The following is an 11,793-nucleotide window of genomic DNA, read 5'->3' as shown; positions in this document are numbered from 1 at the left end:
AATGCTAAAGGTGTCACATTTGAAAAGGATTAAAGTATTGGCATTGTAAATGACAAAGCTATTAATTTGGCTATTTTCAAGACCAACACATTAAAAAAAAATGTCATTTACAAAACCAATAGCTCCAACTTTTCTAATGCGAGACTTATTGCATTTCCAATGCTTGTTTAGGACTTGTGTCCTGATCCTAGCCATCAGACAGTTGCTCCCAGAGCATTACTTAAAATCAGCTCCATAAGCCTCAGTTCTGTTCAGACTGACCACCACTCCTCTTCGAGGCTAGAGCTCAATTCAAAACCTCTTGTATCTATCCTTAAAGCCTCTTAGAGTTGATTGAGGTGGGTTACTTTTATGCGTTATATGGGTTACTTTTTACCTTCTTCTCTTGTTTAGCGCTGATGTCTTCGGGACATGTTTTCTCTTAAAAAAAAATAGCCAAAATAAATAACGTTTGTACCACCTTGAGGCATTACGTGTACACCTAACATGTCAGTCAGCTATCCGCATCTTCGCGTGTACGTTCTAGCGTTTGCAAAACGTCAGTGCCATCATGGTTTCCAGGCAACGCTGAAAGATTTATAAGCGTCTGTTTCCTACCGTCTAAATCACTCACTGTAGATAACTTTATGTCATTCACACCTGCTGCTTTCTTAACCTTAGCAGGTATTAAATAAATAAATAAAATACATGTAGAAGTGTAGGTGGACTCCTAACATGGCAGCCACCGTGTAGGACTCTTTCACGCGCGGCCTAGTGTTCGCGGAGTGTCAAGTCCCAGCAGTCCATCCAACCACGCCCCCTTCCGTTTCTCGTTGGGCTCACCCTCGTGCCCCTCCCCCTGTCATTTCCACGCTCCCGCCACTCCCCCCTCCTCTTTGTGCCACGCCCCCTGAGGTTCTGGCTGGCGCGGCCCACCCCCGCGCGCCCCCTCCTGATGCGCCGCTGCTGCCCGGCGCTGTTTGTAAACACCGCGGCGTCTCGCGCTCCTGCAAACAAGATGGCGGCCGGTGGCAGCGCGCAGCCCCCCTGCCCGGGCCTTGGAAACAGCGGCAACGGCGTCACCAGCGCCAACCACGGCGGGGGCCCCGGCCTGAGCCGCAGCGGAGGTCCCGGGAACCCTGCTGCCGCCGCCTCGTCGGCCGCGCAGGCCCAGCTGCAGCAGGCAACAGCTGTCCAAGCGGGGGCGGGCCCCGCGGGGGCAGGAGGAGGAGCTGCCGCCGCCGCAGCGGCCCCTCAGAGCGCCGCGGTGCTGGTCTACCGGGAGCCCGTGTATAACTGGCAGGCCACGAAGACCACCGTCAAGGAGCGCTTCGCCTTCCTGTTCAATAACGAGGTGCTGAGTGACGTGCACTTCCTGGTGGGGAAAGGCATGGGGAGCCAGAGAATACCTGCGCACAGGTGAGGTTCGCATTCGCACCCCTGCAGTGGCATGTGGAACACCCATGCACCTGTGGGGATCCCCATGTACAGTCTATCGAATACTAGGTGAGCTGGTGGATCTCTGCCCACCTACTGTGAGCCCCATATAAGTAGATTTATGTATGCGTTTTTATATAGCGCGGACTTTACCCGAAGGTGTCGGAGCGCTTCACAATAGGAACAGAACTGATACATGAGAACATTACAAGTGAACACATTACAAAAGCAAACGTAACGTTACATGAGGCATTAGTGACAATTGTTAGCAAACAAAATACAAGAGGTAGCAAAAGGTACATTACAGGAGAAAAAAAAGTGACGTGTGCGTTACAAAAGCGTACAAAGTACAGGTCGAGGTATAATACTGCAATAAATGGCAGACACTCAAACACAAGAACAAACGTTACGAAGGCAATGGTGGCACTTGTGCAAGTATCAAAAGCAAACAAAATGCATGAGGTAGCAAACAATATGTTACAAGAGAAAAGTGACGTGTGCATGTTACAAAAGAGTACAGAATACAGGTAGAAGGATAATACTGCAATAAATGACAGACGCTTAAACCACAAGAACACACTGGGAAGGCACTTCCATAGTCATGGAGAATAGAATTTCCTATAATGGAAGGACTTCCTTCAGATAGGGCAATCAAAGTATATCTGATCAAGGACACAGAGTCCACCCTCCCACCCTACAACCTTCTTAATGCATGCCCGCTGTAGCAGATAAGTGCCTCACAGTGCTTTAAGTTGGGTAGGTACTGTCAAGTACTGAGTACCTGCACTTCTTTAATTTGTTAGGTAGAGTACCTGAATTTCACCACTGCTGCAGTGCATTTAATGGGAGAGTACCAGCACTTATCAGGCGTACTGTAAATATGATTACTGGATCTTCTATATTTCCATTCACTGCTTTAGTTCGGATATGAATTTACCTTAAAGAAAAGACAAGAGGTGTTTGACAAAACAGGAACAAGTTGGTTTAATTAAATGCAGCAGCAGGAATAGTCTCAGCCGAATGCATATGAGGAAAGTCTCTCTGTGTTCAAAGTTTAGCCTGACATTATATACATCTCCTGAGATTCAGTAAAGCAATTTTAGCATTCTTGAAAAAGCATTTCAGTCTTAAACAAATTTTGGAATCTGAGAAGGACACCAAAGGCTCTTGACGTTGGAGGCGGCTAGTGTGGGCAGGTTTTTAGATGTCCTGTTGGCTGGTGTGGGAAACGCATGCTCAGTACGTGTTGTATGCATGTCATGTCCTGATTGGCTGAGTGTTCATATCTAAATGTGGTATCTAGCTTTGTGGCATTTTTTGGGGAACTCAAGCCTTTGTCCAAACATGTTTTATTGGGGCCAGTTTCCTCAGACCTGTTTGTGGTGCAACTATCTATCTGTGTGATCGATCAGGGTTTTCCCTGGGTACGCTTTTGTCTTTGGGTTAGGTGAGATCCCACCTGTGATCTGTTATTCGATAGGTGTTGGTCGCAGGACCTTCCTGACCGTGTATCTCAAACTCAGGGTTGATGGGGAGGTCACCTTGGGTGCATCCAACAGCAATGATATGAGTTCATTAGAACTCCCGAAAATAATATGGCAGTCACTGGCATTTTTATTTACATTCTCAATATTGTGTGAACAGTTGTCATGGCGTACTTCAACGCTGTCTATACTAATATTGACATAGTTATACGTGCCTAGATCATGGCGTACTTCAACATTTTTCCCCTGGCAACAACTTTGTTATGCATGCATGGATTATTGCTTATATTGACATTGTTACTGCCGGTATCAACACTGTTGCGTGGGCATAGATTATGGCATACATTGACATTCCATTTATGGGTATTGACATTAAGTGGGCACAGGTTATGGCATACGTTGATATTGTATTTATTGGTATTGCTGCTGTAGGGCCTGCACATGTTATGGCATTCATTGACATCAAATTCACTCATTCCAATACAGTGGTGTCCCTTATCGGAGTGGGGGAGCCCTTCAGTCAGATGGGTAGAGATCAATTACCTATAATCCCAGGTGTGGAGCTTCCACCTCCTTATAATTGTCTGGCTACATGATTCAGGAACCACATGCTTGTAGAGTACAATGAAGGGGCATTGCTTCTTTCCAGCCATCCCATCGGATTCTTACTGAGATAGAGGTTAAGGGACGTAGGAGATAGTACTCCACACCTAATTGCTAAAAGTGCTGAATGCTCCCTTGCTAGAAGCTTCTGAACTCACATTTTCTATATCATGTTTTAGGAAGAGCATGCTCCCTCATCCTGGGAGTAAAATTTCTCCGCCTTCCCATAGCTCTTTATAACCTCTTCATCAAATGCATGGGAAATTAGGTGATCCATGAGTGCATGTATGGAAATAATAAATTAATGGCACATGTACCTAGACCCCCCTCCCTCCTCCTCCTCCATATGCACATAAGGAACTAGTGGAACCTTGCCATCTGCCCCCCTCACCTTTTAAACCTTACCACCTCATGATAAGGGGTCCACTAAGGCTCTTTGTGCAAAGGTGTAGCTGCAGGGTCTAAGGAATTATGCAACGGGGGCAAAATTATGCGATGGAGATGATAAAATTATCTAGCATGAAAAGGCAAATTATGCTGCATAACGCACCACATTTTGTAACCATTCAATATTTTGTCATTTTTGCGTATTGACATGGTCTATGCAAAAGGTGTTGTCTGTCTAGTACCCATGTAACACCCAGCTACCGCAAAAAGTAATAGAAAGGTGATCAGCCAACCTTTGCGAGTGGTCTACCACTGTGTAGCAGCATATTTCGCTGCATTTTCAGTAACCTTTGATCTGTTTGAGCCGGAAACCTTTCTTTTGGTTAAAATAAGCAAATTATGCAGTAGAAGGTGGATTACAAAGAAATGCAGTAAATCCATAAATGTCTGTGTCATTAATAGAATGGAAAATTCTTGTCACTAATGTTGGAAAATGTTGAAGTCTATGTACAGACCGGAGGCTCAGATTAGGCTTGTTTAAAAGCTGAACCATTACAACTGAAGCAACATACACAATGGGTTTACAATAAAATGATTTAAATGTAGATTCTGCTGTCCAATCGGCTGCTTTCAGAATTTCAGTTTAACTAGAACCCAGTGCAAATAATTGAGAAGCCATTGCGCCACATGCAGAGTGGGACCCCAAACAAGGAAATATAAATACCATCTTCAATCAAAAGCCAGCACCCCCATTTCACGAGTGGCAGAGGCCGCTGGACGAAAAAAGACTTCTGCAAAACAATTGGCCTCTAATATCAGTACGAAACTCTGCAGTACTCTCCTCATACTGAGACAAGCTCAACTGATAAGGGGAACCCCCCTGGATCTAAGAGGCGATTCCAACTAAACGGAATAGGACAAGCACAAGTTAGCTCCAGGAGAATCGGAAACCAATTCTGCACTCTCTAAACGGGTGTCGGCAACACCAGTTCTGCTCATTGACTGCGTAAGTGAGCCAGTATCCTTGGGATCACCAAAAACTGGGGAAAGGCATAACACGTTGGGAGCATCGGTGACTCCTCCGCTATGGCGGAGGAGTGCAGATCTCCTGCCAGCACTTTTAAAAATATGAAAAATAAAATGGGTTTAATACCCGTTTTATTATCCTACTGCAGAGTCTTGGGGGCGGTGCCAGGGTGGTGACGGCTGTGGAGGACTGGTGGGCCCTGCCTTTACTGAGCATGTGGGTTTGGCTGGTTATCTGAGGCCGACAAACCCACATGCGCAGTGAAGCTCTCTACAACCACAGCTGCATTACTGCGGTTTGAGAGCGGAGGCACAGACTCCCTGTCTGTCCTGGATCGCACATCATTGGTGCTTAAGCCAATCCTGAAGCTGATCTCCTTCAAGAGAACAGCTTCAGGATTGGCCGCAGGGCAGGCTGGCAGCCTGTGCCTGCCTGCAGCAGAGAAGAGGAGCAGAATAGTGTGAAGCGATGCTGGAGGGTGGCAGGTAAGTTCTTTAGAAAAAAAAAGAAATCAATTTCTCTGTCGTCCCCCATTACCCGATTCCTCCGCCCTCCTCTTTACCCCGACACAAGCCGCTCCTGTTTGGGAGTCCAGTCCGGAAGAAAAGCATCCGTGGCTTTGGCTTTTGGAACTGGACGTCAACTGAAGAAGACTGGAAGTTAGAGGTTGAGCAGTGATGTAAAGAGGTCTATCAAACAAGACCCCACAGGCGATTCAGCGCATGGAACACTCTTGGATGGAGCCTCCAGTTGCTGAAATTTCGAAGATGCCTTGACTGCCAATTCACAATGGTATTACACCGGCCCGGAAGGTATTCCCACTCCTACAGAGTTCTGATACTGTAGACAAAAATGCCAAAAGTTCATGGCAATCTCTGCCAGAATGTGGGATTTTGTCTGGCCCAGTTTGTTTACATAGAGGACCGCGGAAATATTGTCCAATAAGAAGCAGTATGCAACAATCCACCTTCTCTGGAGAAAGACTGCGAATCGCAAAGGATCCCGTCAGGAGCTCCAAACAATTGATGTGGAGGAACAGTTCCTCCTGAGACCAACGACCTCTGGGAAATTGAGCCGCATGGTGCCCCCCAATTCCAACGGCTGGCATCTGACTCGATCACAATCTCTGAGTTGAGCCAAATATGGCCCTACCGTTCCTGGCCTCCATGTGATAAAACCACCACCACAACACCTCCGACCTCGTCTTCTCCGAGCGGATAAACTGTTCAGCATAGCTGAAAGGCCTTTCCTGAGATGTCTATTCTTGAGTCTCTGAAGCTTGCACTGTCCAAGCCCGTGCAATATCTGTTCTGTCTGAATGAAGCTTGCACTGCCCGTGCAATACCTGTTCTGTCTGAATGAAACTTGCACTGCCCAAGCCCGTGCAATAGCTGCTCTGTCTGAATGAAGCTTGTGCTGCCCACGCTCATGCAATACCTGTTCTGTGTCTAAAGAAGCTTGCGCTGCCCAAGCTCGTGCAATACTTTTTCTGTGTCTGAATGAAGCTTGCGCTTCCCAAGCTCGTGCAATACTTTTTCTGTGTCTGAATGAAGCTTGCGCTCCCCAAGCTTGTGCGATACTTGTTCTGTGTCTGAATGAAGCTTGCACTGCCCAAGCCACTGCGATACCTGTTCTGTGTCTGAATGACGCTTGCATTGCTGCTTCCATTGATAAACCTGCTCTTTGGGTGTATGTGTGGCAAAAGCGTGCACTACTATATGTACTTCTATTGTTCACGGAAAGCTTGGACCACACCTAGATTGCCACTATATTGCCTCTTGGAAGTACCTATTTGGCTGTTTTTTTAGTGGGTCGGTGTTGGCGAAGCTTCATGAATATAAATCACGGGGACTGGTAGCCGCAGTGCAAGCTCCCTTGACATAACCACAGCTCCTAGACAGCTGGTGGTAGTGCCTGCCAACATGGCATCGAGAGTGCGCGTTTTTCTGTTTATGGTGATACTGGTTTATACCTCTTGCACACATATTCTCAGCATAGACGTTTAAAGGCTTGGCAGTGCCAGTGCTTATTTATATTTTGTGGGGCGCATTCCCAACTACAAGGATCAGCGCACCTGCTACAGGAGGTGCTGTGCATCCAACAGTGTGGGGTGCCGCCCGCTTGAGGCCGGATCACTCTAACCAGCAGGTGATAGGAGGTTGGACCGGACTTGGCAGGGAGTGTTACAAAATATTCTTTACCGATTTAGAGCATGAGCCTCAGAGACGGGGCGGCAGGTTCTCTCGTCCGCGCGCCGAGGCTGGAATCGAACCCAGGTCCTTGGAATCCACGCTCTCGGTTGAGGTTAGACCTGTTCATCCGGGCTCCGGAGAACTGCGCCCACAGCAGCGGAATGCACGTGCGGACAGAAAGTGATACCCGGACGTCACGTGGGCACGTCCACCACCTGCACCGTCGGATCTTTCCACCCAGACAAAGCTGACCTCAGAGCTGCCTGGCACGCTGCACGCGCCCTGGAGGGCTTCGGGTGTGGGCATCGGACCTGTGGGTGAGTACAAGCGGTGCCCATCCAGACATCGGCGGTGAACACTCAGCCGTGCTCTGGGACAGACATCTCATGGATACCGCGTTCTTGTGTACTTCGGGGCTCTAGGCCTCTTAGCTAAACCCTCAAGGAGGGGGTTGCTGCTGAAGCTTGTGTGCAGCCTGCGGCTCAGTCTTCCGAGTCTAGGCAGACCCAATTCGGCTTTTTACATTTCGCAAGTCCAAAAAATGGAGTGGCCTGTTTGGCAGAGGCAACGTCTTTTTCTCTTTATTTATGTTTAGGACATGAAAGGCCAACATCTGTGATCGCAGGCACTATAATCAACAAAATCATGAAAGGTTTAAAACATTAAGTCTTTCCCGTGCCAAACGGAGTCGGTTGAATTAAAGGTTGTTTATCCTCGACGCTGCCCACAGTGTGTTCTAGAACCTCTTGTTGCGCAGTGGCACTTTTTTGGTCAAGAGCATCACGTAGGCTGTATTTATTTTTAGGCGTCTGACGACTATAAAGACGTCGTTGGCTGGAAAGTGCTGTTTTGAGGGCACTGGAGTCTGAACTCCTCCGTGGTTGAGCTTGAGCGTGCTGCTTGGCAGCAACACAAAATACTTGTCTTGGCAATGAGGGACGGGGTCCCACTCAGTTGACAATTTGATCTTCATCGCTCTCATGAAAATGCAGTTGTTTATTTATTATGTTTATACAAGCTCCTATTAAAGGTGTCCGTCGTGGGTCGTCTTTCTTTTCCTTACTGTTGTCTGAGAAGTTTGATTTTATTTTTCAAGTTGCATATCAGTAATAAATGCCTGTAGGATTAAACACTGGCTATAAAAGTGCAAAATCTGTTTGGGTAAGTGCATCTATTTGCATGAGTGATGCAGTGATCAGTTGTACTAACTTGCATCGCTTGCACAGTGGACATTAATATTTAGGTTTGTTTGTATGACGTAGTCTGGCATTGGAGTGGGATTGATTGCTGATCAGTGGGTTCAGTCTTGGAGGTGTAAGAGCAGGTATATCCAGTTGCACTGGTATTCAAGCACAGCGATCAAGTTTTGCGGTTTACCTTAAAATGTATGAAGAGAGGTGGCAGCTTGCGGGGTGGCAGGGAGAGCGTCACGGTGCCAACTTGTTGGGGCACATTGCTGTTATTGTTGAAGGCACTAACAAGTTCTGCATGGATGCAGCGGACTAACCTTTGCATTGAGGTATATTGTAGTGGTAATGCACCGAAGCTTTAATGACTAGGAGAAATTGTCAGACCTGCCTGCAGTTCCTTCAAGGTAGCTGGAATGTTTCTTGAGATATTAAAGGGGGTTTGCGTGACAAATTGAATGACTAAGCAGGAGGAGATCTACCTGTAGGTTGTAGTGAGAGGTTACTTTGCTTATGACTACGGTGTTAAGGCTCAGACTCTGTGGTACCAGAGGCGGATTTGTGTAAGTTTTCCACCCTAATGCTGGCAAAGGTTGGTGTAGCGAGTTTGACAGTTTCGAGATGCGCGCTGGAGTAGAAGAGTATGCCAAGGGTTTTGCCTGAAGGTCGGGAAATACAGGATCAGATGGAGGGGCTGGTTGAGTAGGCGTCGGGGTGAAAAATATTTTTTTTAAATGGAGGAATTCTGCATTGGCAAGTGGAGAGACACTCAGTGACTGAATGCCTTAATACATTTTAACATTCGAAACTCAAGGCTTAGAGAGAAACACGGAAAAAGGTAAGAACATTTTGATATCGTTCTGCATTTAGCAGGTAGGAAAAATGAAATGATTTCATCAGGGGCGGCCTTAGGCATGTGCCAGCTGTGCACCTGCACAGGGCCACCAAACCCCAGGGGTCACCACGCCAATATATATCCTTAATATAATAATCCTCTGAGGATGGATACACATTTGTGTGACGGCCCCTGGTAGGGATTTGGCGGCCTATGGCTCTGTTCCACTTCCAAACACCCTGACCCCGCCCTCTTCAATGGCCTCCGTGCTCCACCCTGCCCGGACCCCCTCTTCCAGGGCCCCCTACCTACGCTCCCTGCCCAGGGCCACCATGAGCCTAAAGCCGCCCCTGATTTCATAGCACCCAGGGTGCTAGCGGTAAACTAGTGGGCAGGCAAGGCCTAATTCTGGGAGGCAACTCTGCCTGTAGTGGAGAAGATCAAGGGAGAAGGACTGATTAGAGGTTGGACGAATGGCAGTCTGATTCTAAGCCACTGATGCAAAGAGTAGCTAGCAGAGTTAGTAGAGTGGGAAGAGCCATCGCATTGTGGGCTGAATAAAGTTCAGGAGAGTGAAGTCGGCGAATGGATACCAGAGGTCTTTTTTTCTTCTGAATTTTGTGGCAGAAACATAGGGTTTAAAGACCACTCTCCCTCATTGGGAGTCAATGAAGCTTAGCCAGAGCTTGGCTAGCAAAGGAAAGCCTATGGATATTCAAATGCAGGAGTGTCGCAGCATTCTCCACCTCTTGAAGTTTTGTGAGTCTACCCCAGTGCTTAATTTGTACAAGGATAAGTACCGGCGCTCTCGTCTTGAGACCATTGCAGCCTGCACCTCACATAACCCATCCAATGCCAGCTGCCAATGATAGTATATATACACCTACTAACCTTCACACTCCAAGTGTGACAAGTCAGACTATTCGAGGCCCCCAAAGCCAGAAGAATGGGTAGCTATCAAGGCTTCCGTAGTCGAGGCTGGGGTGACCTAGCCCATTTTTGCATTAAAATCTGACGCCCTCTAGGTAGAGAAAGTGGAGAAGGCATCATGATTAAGAAAGGAAGAACCAAGTGATCAGACCACACCACTGGCAGAGGGGACTCCACGCTCACATGGGGAGTATGTGAAAATAAGATCCAAGGTATCTCCCAACCTATGCGTCAGAACATATACCAGTTGGGTGAGTTGGAGAGTTTCTAGATCCTCCAAGAGTGAAGCGACCATACTACATGTAGACTCCTCAAAATGTAGATTGAGTTTTCCCACAATTATAGAATTAGAATATCGTAGTGCAAGAGCGGGAATCAGTATCTGCTAATGCCTTTATGAACTGTGAGGCCAAACCGAAGGGTGATGGATCAAAATGCCGGTCAAGGTAAAGTTGCCAGATAAGGTTAAGGAAAAAAAAATACAGTCTCGCTGCCCACCATCTTAATCTCAGTAAACATGCAGGTATGGATTGTTTAAGATTGACCACAACCCCCCCCCCCCTTTTTTGGGATTGTCTGTCCAGCCTAGCTAAAGAGTAGCCCCGAGGGATTACCAACAGAATATCACGGGCTGAGTTGGCAGTGAGCCTAGTTTCAGAGAGCAATTGCTCGTCTGGTCCGATATTTCAACCTTCTGTTTCGGGAGCAAACGGCAATATAAGACAAAACGGCGAGCTGTATGTGAGCCACAACTCTCCTTGATTTCTATGCACGCATCTATGAACATAGGTTTTGTACAGTTGAGACCGCACTTGCCACATTTGGTGTTACCCTTAGAGAGGTCCATCAAGTACAGACAATCTTTCTTCACTGTAGGGGCAAGTCATCAGATCTCCTGGATGGTATATAATGTATATCGCTTACAGTCTGGTTTCGGACATGCAGGGGACCTGGCCCATGGCACTGCTCATGCGCGTACAGGCTTTCCTTAGGCGGGCCAGTGGCACGCCCGCTGAGCTGCAGTGTAGCCTTTGTTTAAATAGCCCACCTATAAGAGGGCGTGACTTAGGCAAAGTAGAATCCAAGATCCTGGAGGGCCAAAAAAGAACTAACTGGAGCCCAGCTGCTCCACTCCTCCATGGCAGGCCACCCTTCTAGGTGGAGTTACTGGAAAAAAACGTCATAAGTTAAAATAGCAAAAGGAAAATAAAAATGCTAAATCTAAAAATACATAAACATAATCTAAAACCAGTGGAGTCTGAGCTATAACGGGCCGCCAACTGGGGCAGGTGCCAGCCAACTCTTGCGCCTAGTGAGCTGCGTACTGTCAGATCGTTTTATTGTTTTCGAGAAAGAATCTTTTGTGAATGATTGTGTTAGTCCTGTTGAACAACGCTTATGTTAAATCTTAAACTCGCCATCACCCCCCTTTCGCCTTCACACAAATATCAAGCCCAAATCAGTCTCATCAATGGTTCAGGTTAGACTAATGTATTCAGGTCTGATGCGCAGGTGGCTTCGAAAGAGGATAAAACAACATAAAAACCGGATGATTACATTTAAATTCAACTGTTTAAATATTTGGGAAAATAATAAAATGTAAAGCTTGAGTACACAGTGAATTAAGTCTATTGGTAGCCAGTTTTTCTTATTTGTTGCTGATGTAGCTCGTTTCAGGCACTTCACAAAATCTTTAGATATATTTTTGGCCATACTGCATAACGAAAGCTTG

At 46.9% G+C, this 11,793-nt stretch overlaps 1 protein-coding gene across 1 annotated transcript in view; it reads left to right on the top strand.

The window, feature by feature from the left end:
- The first annotated feature begins 804 nt into the window (after positions 1 to 804).
- Positions 805 to 11,793, top strand: part of BTBD2 (BTB domain containing 2) — a 151,262-nt gene continuing 140,273 nt past the window's right edge. The window contains exon 1 of the mRNA XM_086947174.1: positions 805 to 1,398. Within this exon, the coding sequence (XP_086803300.1) occupies positions 935 to 1,398 (464 nt within the window). The 5' untranslated portion in view covers positions 805 to 934. The remainder of the gene's footprint in view (positions 1,399 to 11,793) is intronic.

This window comes from Lissotriton vulgaris, chromosome 12, assembly GCF_964263255.1.
Source record: "Lissotriton vulgaris chromosome 12, aLisVul1.2, whole genome shotgun sequence".
In the NCBI taxonomy this organism is placed as follows: domain Eukaryota; kingdom Metazoa; phylum Chordata; class Amphibia; order Caudata; family Salamandridae; genus Lissotriton; species Lissotriton vulgaris.
This window is presented reverse-complemented; position numbering and strand designations above follow the sequence as displayed.